At 40.5% G+C, this 15609-nt stretch overlaps 2 protein-coding genes across 2 annotated transcripts in view; one reads left to right on the plus strand and one right to left on the minus strand.

Moving 5' to 3' along the window:
* Positions 1-15609, plus strand: part of HHIP (hedgehog interacting protein) — an 87730-nt gene that overhangs the window by 12750 nt on the left and 59371 nt on the right. The window contains exons 3-4 of the mRNA XM_077815314.1: positions 2671-2827; positions 3627-3828. Of these exons, the coding sequence (XP_077671440.1) occupies positions 2671-2827; positions 3627-3828 (359 nt within the window). The remainder of the gene's footprint in view (positions 1-2670; positions 2828-3626; positions 3829-15609) is intronic.
* Positions 3648-15609, minus strand: part of ANAPC10 (anaphase promoting complex subunit 10) — a 242554-nt gene continuing 230592 nt past the window's right edge. The window contains exon 6 of the transcript XR_013345934.1: positions 3648-3763. The gene's annotated coding sequence lies outside the window, so the exon portion shown is untranslated. The remainder of the gene's footprint in view (positions 3764-15609) is intronic.

The following is a 15609-nucleotide window of genomic DNA, read 5'->3' on the forward strand; positions in this document are numbered from 1 at the left end:
AGCAATAGATACAGAAATTCAGAGGGCCACACTTTACAGCCCTTAGGCATAAACCCCAGAGAAGTCAGTAGCAGCTGTGCTTTACTAAGGATAGAGTAAAAACTGCAGGATTTTGACCCCTTATATAATGTAAATATTTCTTTATTGGGACAGTTTTCATATCTGATCTAGTCTATGTAATATATGGCAGCAAAAATTTGTAAGTAATGCTTTCTTATTACATGGCAGAATAAAACCTAAGGGCCAAGTTCTGCCTTTTTATGCATGTACCAGACTCCCATTGAAGTCAATGGGAATTGCACAGACATCCAAAGATAAATTGACCTTAATTGGATGGAACATATAGAGGGTGGGATTTTGAAAAGTGCTCAGAGTTGGCCTAACTCCATTAATTTCCATGGAGGCAGTTAGACCAACTCTGAGCATTTTTCGAAATACTACCCATTATGCACAATTGGAGTTGTCCTTATAGAGACACCATCTCTTTTTGACAACTTAGCAAGTTCATCCATTGACACTGTAGCATTTCAGAGTTCAGTTCAAACCCCAGTTTTTAAAAACAGAGTTATAGAATATGAAAAAGGAATGGGCTTATTGAATGGCAAAAACAAGTTCAGTACATTTCATACTTGCTTACATGCTAAAATACTTCATGATACAAATAGCCACAGGCATAAAGTCAATCACTTTATGTATAAGTAAAGAACATTCCATATGGCATAGGTTAAATGAGTTTGCATCTGACTGTTATTAGAAATGAACATACACTGGCTAAACAGTGTGATCTACACATACTCCCATTTATTCTTATTGAAGACAAAATTTCAGAACAAAGAAATGTGTCCTTAATAAAAATGGCATATTGAGCATGTAGTAATTCTACAGCTCCAAATGTCCATTGCACTTAGCTTGACTGTCGATTGTATGTAGAGAAAGAAATTACTAAGGGCTCGGTCATGCCCTCTGATGTCAAATAATTCAACATCAAGATTCTGGATTGTTTTGGGGTCTAGCTTGACAAATACAGAGCCTTGGAATACTGTTCCATGGTTATGTCACAATTAATCTTCACTTATTCCATATGAAAATTATGTATCTTTTTTCTCATGCATTTCTTGTGCTAGTTCCTATAAATTAGAAACAGCCACTAGCTGCTGATATTTGCTGAATCTCCAAATTCATGCCAATGAAACCTTCATGCCACAACACACAATCACGTGTTCCAAATTTTATTTTCTATAACCCAAAGGCAGAATTTGGCCCCATTATTTGGAATTACCTGGATATTTATTTATTAAAGGAGGATGCATATGAAAAGAATACATGATTGTGAGTTGAAGTCCAAAAGTTTTATTGACATAAATTTGGGATAACTGCATTACTTACTTATATGAGAGTCATGCTGATGATCCCAACTGAGTGCCAATAAAACTTTTATCCTATATAATGAATCATTATTAATTCTGTATATACCATGGCCCATATCCTGACTCATGCAAAGTCTCCTTTTGCATTGCTCTGGCAGTGCAAAGGGAACTTAAAGATGTTCTAAACCAGACTACCTTGCTGATTTTATTCAAAACCCCACACGCTGTATATAATGGGCTAAATTCTGCCTTCTGATGTACACATGAGCTTTGATAAAGAGGATTAAAAATGGGTGAAACTTACTAGAAATAGGTTTATGGGCAGAAAGTAATAGCCTTGCTGTTACTGGAATGTATTAAAAAGTCAACAGCAGCACTGTTCTTCCTCATAGATCTCATTTCTTTTCTTTTTTTTCTTTTTGGTTTTCAGACTCCTTCTTTAAATAACCCCAAACCTAAAGAACTTCTTTCAGCTAAAGACAGTTTACAGAACCCATGCACACTTGCTTTAGATAGGCTTCAGGTATAGCTACAGAACAGGATGCAGCACTCCCTCTTCTTAGGCCCTGGAGAGTGAAGAACTAGTCTGTGACATTGAACCTCAGGTTCTCCCATGGTAGTGCAGAGTACTAACCACTGAGTTGTAAGGACACCTGAATATAAATTAAGTTCTGTTTTATCCTTAGTCCTCTCTTTTTGAGACTACTGCTCATGCACCAGTTATACTGTCTGTCTTTTGGTGCCAATGCTTCATGAAGTTTTTAAGATATTGATATGAAGTTTTTACACCCTTTTATAAATCAATGGAAAGTACCATCAATTATTTCAATGGTAGTTAGCAGCATAAAAACAAAATGAAAACCAATACTCTGTAATATAATGTTGTTAAAATAATAATGCTAAGCGTCAGCTATAAACCAAAACAGCAAGAACAAGTTAAGGCTGCAATAGCTTGAGCTTTACAACACATTGTCCTTTATTAGTCGGGTCTGCTGATGTCAACAGGTGCATGGCCACCTTAACTCTGAATTTTCTCTCATGTTTTTATGACTGACCCTTAGTATTATTTTAACATCGTTGTTTTTTTCCTGTTTAATCACATTGCAAATAATGGGTGATAGAAATAGAGAAGAGTAAGCCACAAAAGGTATTACTCCATCTATCTGTGTTTAAAGACAGAACTTTGTTTAAAGTGCTTATTTTTCCACTCAGAATATGACCCATTTGAACATTAGGTTGAAGGCACAAAACCTGCAGGCTTGGCAATACACTAAACACTTTTATGCTCTTTTACATTTTTAAGGGTTTCTCCAAACTACAGCTGATGAGTTTTGCTTTTACTATGCAAGAAAAGATGGTGGCTTGTGCTTTCCAGATTTTCCAAGAAAACAAGTGCGAGGCCCAGCTTCTAACTATTTGGACCAGATGGAAGAATATGACAAAGTGGAAGAGCTCAGCAGGTTCATAAAGATAAATGCTGTTTAATCTAAAAAAACTGACAAATCTTTGTGGTTTTCACAGTGAATCAGCTCAGTCTGTGCTTATGCTCAGCAGCTGTGTCCTCCAGATGTTATTTTCTTCTGCTGCTGTTTAAGTGCCTTTTTTTTAATCACATTAGCCTAGATACTTTTAATATGTAGGTTACTAACAGAGTATTATGAGCCAAGCTTCTCTGTGATTCATATGTACTTCATGTGTGTCATTTTGATCTGAAATTTATTACTAATAGTTTACAGCAGTATGGAAGTTCTCTCTACAATAATTTATTAGCAAATCTGTTTTTATGCATATGGCATTTTTTTCTCCTGTACATTTTCCACTATTGTGAATAAATTGGATTATGTTATTTCAGTACACTTCTCCAAAATAAGGAAAATTTTATCAAATTCTGAAGTCTTTGGGATTTGCAGTGCTTACTTTAGGAGAGAATTTGCCTATAAAAAATTCACTTTCCTCTCTGTGAATTTTGCTCTCCCTCCCCGGCTCTCAGATCTCAGGCTACTTTTCTTTAACTCCCAGCTATATAAAGCCAAATTTTGCTCTTGGCTGTACACAGGTTACTCTCATTGACTTCAGTAGGAGGGGCCACAGTGCATCTGAGGACAGAATTTGGCCTTTATAATTATCCTTGTAATACCACTTTTGGAACCTTGTATTGTAGTTCTCAGGGGCAATGTTATGTGAAGGTCCTGTGAACTGTATCTTTTGCAAAATAATAATAATAAAAAAAGTCTCACTGTTTTTCTCCAATTTCTTTAGAAAGCACAAGCACAACTGCTTCTGTATTCAGGAGGTTGTGAGTGGTTTGAGGCAGCCTGTTGGTGCAGTGCACTGTGGGGATGCATCACATCGTCTCTTTATCCTTGAGAAGGAAGGATATGTGAAGATTTTCACTCCTGAAGGGGACATAATTAAGGAACCGTTTTTGGACATACACAAGCTTGTTCAAAGTGGCATAAAGGTTGGAATTCTTTTTTATTTCTCTTTCATCTGCTTATATTTTAATCTAATTATTTGTTACCCTCCCTGTATGTGCTTTTCATTTAAAATCAAAATCATAGCGAGCATCAGCAATTTTTTTCAGGAAAATATTTTAATTTAAAGAAAAAGTATTCTAAATAGAAGATAAGGAGCAAATATGAAATATAGTAGAGTTCCAACTGATAAGGAAAGGGAGCATAATGAAGGAGTCTGCTTTCCTTGGTTAAGTAAAGGGAAAAGACTGATTATAAGAACTGTATTCATATTTTTCTCTGTGCTTTTAATTATTTCCTCCCCTTGAATGTACCGGAGGATGTACAGCACCTGGATCACAAAGTTATCTCCACATTTACATCATTTAGGCCTGATTATGCTACTACTGAAGTTTGCCAAACTTTGGCATTGACTTCAGTGGGAGCAGGCTTGAGCCATTTAAGGAATTATCCCACTTGAATCTTTTGGTATTACCAGTGGTTATTGTAGAAGCATACAGAAGGGGGAGCTCTCACCACACCATCCAAGAAGGAGGGGGAGCTACCCTGTGTTTTTTTAGCACGGGGGAGCTGTGCTTCCCCTCCCCATTTCTTCAATCTCTGAGAACTACAAAAACTGCCCATTGTCTGTGGTATAATCTAAAATGTGCAGCACACAACCTGTACCCTAAAAATGTTATTGCACCTCTAAACGTATGCCTATATATTAGTGAATTTTTTCTAGTGCTGATCAAGCACAAAGACTACCATTGACTTTAATGGGAGCTGGAATGGAGCCCTGATGATTGGGCAATGATGTGATATTATTATTCCTGGAGATGTTGGTTTTCAAGGCAGTACTTCTAGATATGACAATAAAATCGTGGGATTAGTAAACTTAAGGGAATCCAAAGGCTACCAAGTGATATTTTAATCAGAACCCATCTATATTTTATTCCAGTATTTACTTATGTAAATGTTTATACTGATAACTCAGCTGAAATCCTACTATTGTGATATGTAAAATTGGAATTAAGCTTTAGAATCAGGCTGTGCATCAAAGAACTGCAATCTAACTTCATAAAAAGCATCCTTACCTGAAATAACTCATGGACTTGCTTTGGTGAAATGAAAAAAAAAAAATAATGAAAATGAGCTATGTTGATCTAAAGTATTTATTACACGATAAATAGGCTTTTTGTGCATCAGATACAATGCCAACAGGACAGTTTCAGATAGACCTTTCTGAGACAGTGTTTGGATAATTTTGGGTTTGTTTTGAAACAGAGGAATAAATGCAAAATACAGTAGTTTCTTTTAAAAAAAGAACTAATTTCTATGATTTTATGATTTATTGACCATTGCCTTTGTGCCTATGTGGATTGCCTTCAGCTACTGAGCTCCAAGACAAAAAAGAAGAAAAAAAAAGAAAAAATACTCAACAAATATAAAAGGAGCATGTTCTAGTATAATGTGGTGTTCTCAGTGTCTTTACATCATGGTGATGGGCATAATATTAAGGCCTAGTTACTATTATCAGAAATATACTAGACCGGGGTGGCCAACCTGAGCCTGAGAAGGAGCCAGAATTTACCAATGTACATTGCCAAAGAGCCACAGTGATATGTCAGCAGCCGCCCAGCAGCTCCCACCACCCGCTCCCAGTGTCTCCCTCCCACCAGCAGCCCCGCCAATCAGCACCTCCCCCTCCCTCCCCGCACCTCCTGATCAGCTGTTTTGTGGGGTGCAGGAGGCTCTGGGGGGGAGCGGGAGAAGAGAGGAGGCAGGGCCTGTGGCAAAGCCAGGGGTTGAGCAGTGAGCACGCCCCGGCACACTGGAAAGTTGGAACCTGTAGATCCAGCCCCAGAGTCGGTGCCTATACAAGGAACTGCATATTAACTTCGGAAAAGCTGCTGTGGCTCCAGAGCCACAGGTTGGCCACCCCTTTACTAGACAAAAGCACCACAATTTTCAAAATTGGGGCAGTCTCCCCTGGGTCTATATTGAAGCACCCGAATAAGTGGCTTGATTTTCAAGGTGTGCCGAGCACCCAACAGCTCCCACTAAAATTAATGGAAGTTGCTAAGTGTTCAGCACTTTGAAAATTAGCCCACTTATTTAGGCATATAAATACAGATTTAGAGACACTAACTTTAGGCTCCTTTTATTTCAAATCTTGGCAAAGTGTTTATAAGTATGAGTTTGGGATGGCTGCATTATTGATGAGTGGTGAAGTAAACACATGTGAGGCAGTCAAATGAACATGATAACTGCAATTTATGACATGGTTCTGCAGTTTATCACATGGATATCACCAAACCATGTGTTGTGAATACTCACACAAGCACTCCTATACATCTCTTTTCACATACATACTGTATACACACATATACTTCACTTGGTTCACACAGTTCACACCCTCTCAAGCAAAGTTGTTACTGGGAATTATAGCAAATCATTATGGGCCTGCGTGTGTTTGCATATGTCCTAGAAATACTGCAGCAGTTAGTTGTTGTCTAATGTCGAGACATCTTTAATAAGCTAAATTAAAGGTTTTTAAAAAGGTAAGCAATGAATAGCCAATTCTAAAGCACAAACCCAGACTTAGCTCTTTGTGCCTACATATTGCACACAATGGAACAAATTCTCCTCTTGGTTAATACTAGTACAACTCAATTAATGTCAATGAAAAGCAGAATTTGTCCAAATAAGTACTTTAGTCCACTATTTAGCCAGTGCAAATCAGACCATTAAATAATTTCAGTTAATTCCTAGATGATTTACACTTATGGCTTTCCGGAGAGCACGGTGTTAAAAAAAAATTGTTAGTGTGGTACATCAGGAATGAATCACCCTTTTGTCAAGAATCCTCTCCCCCCGGCCTGTCCAACCTTTCCATAGTCCTGACTGACTCATTCCATTTGACCAATCTACAAAAACGGGGAGATCAGTCAGCATTACGAAAGTCACCACCATAGAGCCAGTAGTGCTAATTTAGCTGGAAGACTGGAAGCAAAGGAAAGACAAGCAAGAAACCGAAGGCGGTCCAGTTAGAGGGAATGATGGGTGTTCTAGTGCTTTCTGGTGGGTTGGGGTCTTGAATGGGTGGAGGCCTTTTTGCATTCTGCAGAGGAAGAAGGAAGGAGAAGTAGCTGGAAGCAGGACACTAGCTTGGTGATCCACACAGTGGAGTTTCCTGACCGTGCCCATTTCCCCTTCTGTGAAGCAGCTAGCTTCAACACACGAATGGGATGATCCGGTGGTTTTTTCCCAGTTGTCCCCCTGAAGATTTATAAATATAAATGCAAGTTAAACAGAAAAGAATGGTACAACCCATTATATATGGCAAGGGTTCTATTGCACCATCAATTTTTAATCTCCATTGCCATCAATAGGCATTTCTGCTTAAAATTGATGGCACATTATGGTCAAGTGTGTTGAGTGAGGGGAGTTAATTCTGAGGGTTTTAATCAAAAGAAAAGGGGGGATATTATATGCACTCAGATGTACACATTATGTTAGCATAAGTACATTAAGGCTGAGTAAATATTTCATCATAGCCCAAAGACATACTGCCTAAACCTGTCTTCTCAAGTGAGGATGGTGATGGCCTGAACCTTAAGGAAGACTTCTAAATACACAGAGACCCAGAATTCATGGGGAAAGAAAGTCCATACCCTGGGGACCCTGGCCAGAAGCATATTCCCAACTTGTCTCTGCAAATCTCTCAACCACTAATCCTCACTGGCAGCGTGGCTGGCAGACATGCCCTGCTACCATAATATTTCCTAATTTGGCCATCCCCTCTTCTTGTCTTTGGAAGCCTTGGATGGGGCTTAATGCAGAAGCTGGCTACCTCCAGTATTTTTCAGGCATATTTCATTCTGGCCACAGAGTGGGAACTCCTTGGCTCTCTCACCTCTACCCAACCATTATATCTATTATGGGGAGCCTCCAGTGGGTAGTGCTTGTGTCAAGGGGCAACCAAGGGACTTGGTGGCAAGAGTGGCCTATCATATAGACTCTTATCTTGTTCCCTTGATTTTCAGCTCCATTTTTTGGCCTGATAAAACCAGTTTGGAGTTACAAAGCAGTATTCTACATGTGTTCCTTCCAAGTTCTATAACAAGGACAAAATTTACCAAGAAAACACGTTTTCTGATTTTTTTTCTTGCATTGATTTTCACAGCATAGTTTTATCTTAAGATTTTTTAACTACTGATCATCTAGTCTGACATCTTTCATATCACAGGCCACTGATTTTCACCCAGTTAGCCCTGTTTTGAGCCTAATAACTTGTATTTGACTAATGGATATCTTTCAGAAAGGCATCCTGTCTAGATATTAAGATATCAAGAGGTGACAAATCAATCCATCATTTCAGTTTTTTCCAGTGGTTAATCACCCTCACTGTTAAATATTGGTGCCTAATTTCTAATTTGAATTTATCTGGCTTCAGATTCCAGCCACTGGTTCTTTCTCCATAAGATTAAAGAGCCTATTAGTACCTCACTGTGGCAAATTGCCGGCACTACTATGATGGGTCTCGCGTTTTTTGCCCCTGAACTGGGGTACTAATTGCCCCACTAGTGTTCTAGAGGAGGGGAGAGGAGAGGAAGGGACCCAGGCCCGGCCGCTACTCCGGGTCCCAGCCCAGGGGCCCTAGGGATAGCAGTAAACCACTAAAACTAGCGGTTCCTTCCCCTGGGCTACTTCCCTCTCCTGCCCTTCAGCTTGTGTGGCTTCCTGCCCGCCCCTGCACAAACCAGGTGTCCCTTTACCTAGGGTCTTGGTCTTCTTAGCCCACCGTAGCACTTCTCCAAACTCTCCTCTGCTTCCCTCCAAACTGCTCTCTGCTCTAACACCGATCCACTCTGCTTCAACACCTCCAACCTGCTCTTTGCTCTAGTGCCAATCCACTCTGCTTCAACTCTTCCTCTTGTCTGATTGAAGCAGGGGGGTTTTATCATGTGACTGGCTTAAGGTGCTTTAATTGACTTCAAGTGTTTTAATTAATTTATAGCAAACTTTCTTCCCTCTACAGGGAAGTCTCCCTTCTAACACTCTCCTGCTGCCCTCTGGCCATGCTGTATCACACTCACCATGAAGATACTTATACAGCTTCATCTCCTCATGAAGATATTTTTACTGTGTAATCAAGTCACATCTCAATTTTTTTATTTTTTATATTTTTTTGATAAGCTAGACAGATTGAACTCTTTAAGTCTCTCACTGTAAGGCATTTTCTCCAGCACTCAAATTATTTTCATGGCTCTTCTTTGAGCCCTCTCCAATTTTTCAACATACTTCCTAAAACGGACACCAGAACTGTATCCAATATCAGTCTCACCAGTGCCATATACAGAGGTAATATTACCTCCCTACTCCTACTCACTACTCCCCCACGCACTACATCCAACGATCTCATTAGCCACTTTTTGCCACTTCATCAACAGGAGGCTCAAGTAGAGTTGTCAGGTGTCTGGTTTTCAATTGGAACACGCGGTTGAAAAGGGATCCTGGCGTCTCCGGTCAGCACCGCTGACAGGGCCATTAAAAGTCCGGTTGGCAGTGCAGCAGGGCTAAGGCAGGCTCCCCACCTCCGTGCAACTCCCTGGAAGTAGCCACCATGTCTGTCCCTTAGATGCAGGGGTGATCAGGGAAGCTCCACGTGCTGTCCCCATCCCCAGCACCAGCCCCACAGCTCCCATTGGCTGGAAATGGCGGCCAATGCAGGGGCAGTGCCTGCGGGTGCGGACTGTGTGCAGAGCCGCCTGACCACATCTCCATCTAGGGGCCAGACATACCAGCTGCTTCCAGGAGCAGTGTGGAGCCAGGGCAGGCAGGGAACCTGCCTTAGCCCTGCCACGCTGCGGTCTGGGAGCCACCTGAGGTAAGCGTGACCCGGCCAGAGCCTGCACCTCAAACCCCCTGCCCCAGGTCAGAACCTACCCCCACACCCTAACTCCCTCCTAGACCCCCCACCCCAATCCCCTGCCCCAGGTCGGAACCCCCTCCCACAGCCAAACTCCCTACCAGAGCCTGCACCCCATACACCCGCCCACACCCCAACCTCATACCCCAGTCTGAGCCCCCTCCTGCACCCAAACCCCTCGGCCCCAAACCGGAGCCCCCTCCTTCTTATCCCTGGCCCCACCCCAGAGCCCACATGCCCTGCACCGGCCCAGCGAAAGTGAGTGAGGGTGGGGGGGGAGCAAATGACAGAGGGGTGGGGGACTGGAGTGAGTAGGGGTGTGGCCTCAGCGAAGGGGCAGGGCAAGGGTGTTCGGTTTTGTGCAATTAGAAAGTTGGCAACCTTAAGCTCAAGTGGCATTTCTCATCCACTAATTGCCCCTAAATCATTTTTATTTTATTGTAGCATTCGAGGCTTTAACATATATCTATTGATTATGAAGTTATAGAATCAGCAACAGGACTGTATTATAAGCTAAGCAATTCCATTTCAGCCAAAGTGTCTGAAGTAGAAATCTGAGTGAAATGGGTATCCTTAAAACTGCCTTTGCGGAGTTATCACACCAAGTTATATTGTATGGAGATCAACTTTAAAACAAAACAAAACACATAATAATCTTTTAATAGTAAGACTAATGAAAACACCAGAATAAAAGGGCAAAGCCTTTGAGGCCTCTAAGAAAAAAAAAGAAAACCCCAAAAGAGAAAACACATGTCAGTGAAATGATGCTGATGATAGGCTGTTAAGTATATATGAGCTAGACGCCATGATCTCAGACACCTTCTGCTCCATCCCCCGGCTATGAATCTTTTTTCCTTGTCATAATGGCTTAAATTTTAATAGAAAGTTTCCATAAATTTAAACCACATATGTGTCTTCATTTCTTTAAATAAATTACCCAGTAAGACTGTCTTTACACACTGTTATGATTTCAGAGTTTTTGAAGTTTTTGATATTCTTATAAAGTTCCTTGTAATTATTTTAATGGCCAATACTTTTCTGAAGTTGTTACAGTGAATGCAGATGTAAATGTCAGTTTAATTGTTTTAAGAACACATGCTCCATTTAAATTATTGGATCACTTCTTATGAACACAAAGTCTAGATCTACCCTAACAGTTTAACTGTTCGGTACAAGTACATTAAAGGGGACTGGCAGGTATTAAATAGGCTATCTATAAGGTTGGGAGTCAAATGCTCCAAATATTCCAGAGCTGCTCAGGGTGGCTGGACACTCATGAAGTGAGCTCCTTGCCTCCACAAACATCTTTAAACAGGACCACAGGGTTAGCATGTGAAACTTTTATACTCTATCTCCTTGGTGTCTTTAACTACATGACTACTCAAATAATAAAATATAATACTGTGCAAGATATCTCTACAACTTTAGATACAAGTTATGTATTTGCAGTTGTTACACTGAATTGAAGGTGCAAATATACCTTTAATTATTTTGACTATGCCTGATGAGTAAGTCATCTTGAGAATTGAAGGTTATGGTCCTGATTCAGCAAAGCACTTAAGTAAATTCTGAACATTAAAAAAGTGCTAGGGCTTAAGCATGTTCTTGAATGCTTTGCTAAATCATTGCCTGAGGCATATTTTGAGTCCTGAATGGACTCCACAAAGATCACATGACGACTCCTTTTTAACCCCTTTTGCATCTGACAAGATGAGGGCTATTTCCATTCCAAACTTTAGCTTTCATCTCTCAGCTGAATTGGCAATAGGGCTGTTCAAAAAAGATTACAATAATTTATTATGAGAATACTGGGGTTTGGATGGGTTTTTTTTGTTTTTTTCATTATCTTTGTGCTCAAAAGTACCTGAAGAGTTTTGCTCAAACTCTGTAGAAAAAGTCACTCTTGGACAGAAACCCAACTCAGGAAAATTTTAAAATGTTCCTAACAGTTTAAAATGAGGTGTGAAATGGAACCTGTTACTCAACCTTAATTAGAGAAGTTGCTGCCACTTCCATTATATTATAGGCCTATACTATAATCAAATGGCTGACAAAGCATTTGACCAAGATTAGTTAAAACTTGAGAACAAATATGATTTTTTAATAAAATCAGTTTCATCCACAAGTTTACTGCATCATCTCCTTGGTTACTCTGGGACAGACACTAAGTATCCAAAAAGTATTTTTGCGTAAGATGTTATATTATTTATAGGTCTTGAATCAAAAGGTAGAATATTATAACTACTTCTAAAGAATCTAAGGAGCCTCATAGCTACTATGAGAATGGGTACTATAGAAAAAAATAAGATAACACAATAAAGTATTTTATAATCAGTCTGTTTATGAGTAGAATTGGATTATTTGTTATTCTCTGGCTTCTGTGCTCAGATATATGTTTGCCCAAAGCTCTTCATATACTCCACTGGACAGTGGTATAAATATGTGTGCTTGTTTTTGAATCAGGCATATGGGCCATTTTCTGACCTCAGCCAATGCACATGCTTTCTAGTGATATCAATGGGCCTTCTGCTACTGATAGAGGCAGTAGACACCTGGGCAGAATTCACACTGATTTTAACATGCAAGTATCACTAAGCCCCTCACCCTCTCTTTTATAGGAATAACTCATGTAGGAGAGAGGAAATTCCAAGTGTCAAAGCAAGGAATTTCCTGTGAATTCTTGCATTGGGGGAAGGAGGTTAATTGCCCCCCTTCATTTTCCCCCAGGAAAAATGTGGGTTTTGTGTATTAACCCATGGTTTACAGCCAAGAGCTGTAGGAGGCAAGGGAATTGGCACAAATGAGCTTGCTGCCATTTTGCCATCTGACTTTACTGATTCTTGCAAAAGCCACGATTCTGGTGGCTACAATCACTATCCCTAGAATCTCCCTTCCACAGGAGTATAAGTTTTCCACAGCAAGAGGGCTGTATTCCTCTGCAGGCATTGGAAAGGGAGTGAGGACTGGAAGAGCCACCTGAGTCTCCTCCCTCTTCCAACTTCATGGGGCTACAACTCTGCACCATCATTCTCTGGGCTTTTCTTGGGGGAAGTGGAACTCTCTGCTCCTGAGAGACCAGGCTGCTGTCCGCATGTGGGGGAATTCATGTAGTCCCCTAAAATAACAATGCTATACTGTGAAATACAAACATGCAGCGCTATCCATGTATGCCAGTTGTGCAGGATTTCTTCTTCGGAGCCAGCAATGTAGGTGTTTGGTTTTGTTTGATTCCACAATTCATACCACCTGGAGTCTATGTTTTAGCTGCCACCTTGCTTCTACATTCTCACCACAGGAACCATGTTAAAACCTCTGTAAGATGTGTGCATAGCCTCGAGGGGAATAAAATCGACGACTAGCACATGACAGAGATTCACGGTGGAGTACTGTTTTGGTTCTCTGGAATGCCTCTTGATTGGAAATAGGAGTGTTTTGGCTGTGGTAGGGGACAGGTTGAGATGCTACTATTACAGCTGCTTTCCAGGTCCTACTTTGTGCCTACACAAAAACCACCTCAAGCACTATTGTTGTGCCTCATCAATCCACTAACAGACTGCTGGGCGGGAAGTAATAGAAACACTCCTTGGCAGCTGCAGGCTGACAAACTCCAGCACAGAGCTGAAACAAAGTTACTTCTTCGAATCACATGGGATTCTCAGGTTTCAGAGTAACAGCCGTGTTAGTCTGTCTTTGCAAAAAGAAAAGGAGTACTTGTGGATTCTCAGTAATTCAGGAGGTCAGGATGGGAGCAGGCAGGCAGGCTTTGAGCACGATACCCAACATTTCTGTGGCCACATCCTATCTTTGACCTGCACACTGGGAATCACAATGTAAAGGCAGCCTGCAGTTTTGAATGCCTTGCCAGAATTTGGACAGAAATTTGGGAAGGAAGTAGTGCCTAGGAGGCACAAGTAGTCCATTCCAAAAATAAGGACAATTTTAAATATAAAACAAAAAGAATGTCACTGTTTTATGAAAACCTTGAACACAAATAAAATATTTTCCCCCTTAATCAGATACTGGACATAAGAACATAAGAATGGCCATACTGGGTCAGACCAATGGTCCATCTAGCCCAGTATCCTGTCTTCAGAAGTGGCTGGTGCCAGATGCTTCAGGGGGAGTAAACAGAACAGGGCAATTTATCGTGTGATTCATCCCCTGTTGTTCAGTTCCAGCTTCTAGCAGCCTTATTTCTAGCAATAGAGTAAAGTCTACACATGCTGCTCAGTAACCACTCTGGAGCCTAAGCATTGTGCATTAAAAGGTAGATGGGATTTTTATAAGGTGGTGAGCTTAGAGAGAGTAATAACACTTTTCTGAGGGTTTAAGATAATGTAACTGGATTCAGAGGACTGTAATATTAATCAATCTTTTAATAGAACGCCTTGTATGGAAAATTACATATACCTGGTTCTCCCATTGATCTTTTACAGAGCACAATTCTGATCCTAAATAAGGATACACAACAGTTCTTTTAAGGAAGCTTGCATCCTACCATCATAAAGCAATGTTGTTTGCATGTAAAATCATTATCCTTACAATTATGAGTAGCATATGCTCAAATGTTCTAGAGCATTTTTTTATGGGATTGAAGTAGATAACTATAACTCAAGCTAGCAATTGTGGGGCACTGCAATGACTTTCAGGTTGTAAGCCAAGCAGATGAGGAATTGTCTATTTATGCTAAAGAAATTTGAATCAACAAAACATTATACTGTAATTTCTGTTGATTTTGGGCAATGTTTCCTAGACTTGAGGAACCGAGAGGGGAAAGAAGATAATACTTTATCATTTTACATGCACATGTATAGATTTTAATGTTCTGTGTTTCCTTGAGATGAATCCCATGGTGCCAATTAACCTAACTTATTCCAAAACAATTCTCTGTTTGGAAAGAATAATTTTCATTGTGGGTGTTCCTTGAAATTGTATGCCTCATACCCTGTTATTACTGAGATGTGTGTAGTACAACTGAATGTGCCAGCTTCTTTTCCATGCACTGTATAGATTATAGCTGTATCCCACACACAGTGCTAGATAATCCCTGTTTTAATTTTGTTATGTGTATAAATCCTTTTTGAACATTTAGCAATTTTAAAAATGTAAAAGGCCATCTTCCTCTCCCACGTCATTTGTTAAAACCAAATGTGTTATTTAGAAGTGATCAAAACCAGTGAATAACATGGCAATTTTCTAATTAAAAGGAAACTATTGCTTTTTTCTAAAGCCTAACAGACAGATCATGTTATCCTGCATAAAAAGGCAGCAAGGAGACAAAGTGAGGCAGAAAACTCTGTGGCCTTGAGGCAACAGAATTTTGAACATGTGATTTCCTCTAGGGGGTGGGGATTTGACAGCCCACTGGGGGTGGAAGATGCATGCTCCTCCCCCTGACCCCAGAGATCCCAAAATCCATGTGAAGATCTTGAAGATCTCAGGGTATCCATGAATGACCAGCATGCTCACGCAGAGTACCCCAATTTCCAAAATACTTCCCCCCAAAGCACCTCCTCATATCCACCATGGCAGCATGACTCTTAGGTGCCATATGCTGTTTGCAATCCCACCCGCAAAATGGGTCATATCTCAGTCCTCTAAAAGTATTTAAAGGTGCAGAGCAGGAAAATCTTGAGAATTAATGCTGACCACATCAAAATTAATTCCTACTGCTGTTCCCCCATGATCCCAAAAGAGCAGCTTTCCTCGCTCCAACTCCCCTCTTCCACAACCACCAGTGGAGCCCCTCTTCACAAAACTCTCTTCCTCTGACAGATTATTGGCCATCTCATCATGTTTTCCACTGATTTTATCCGCTTTGCACTTAAAATTGGAGAGGGTGATCTGGCTCTAG

The sequence above is a fragment of the Eretmochelys imbricata genome, chromosome 4, assembly GCF_965152235.1.
Source record: "Eretmochelys imbricata isolate rEreImb1 chromosome 4, rEreImb1.hap1, whole genome shotgun sequence".
In the NCBI taxonomy this organism is placed as follows: Eukaryota; Metazoa; Chordata; order Testudines; family Cheloniidae; genus Eretmochelys; species Eretmochelys imbricata.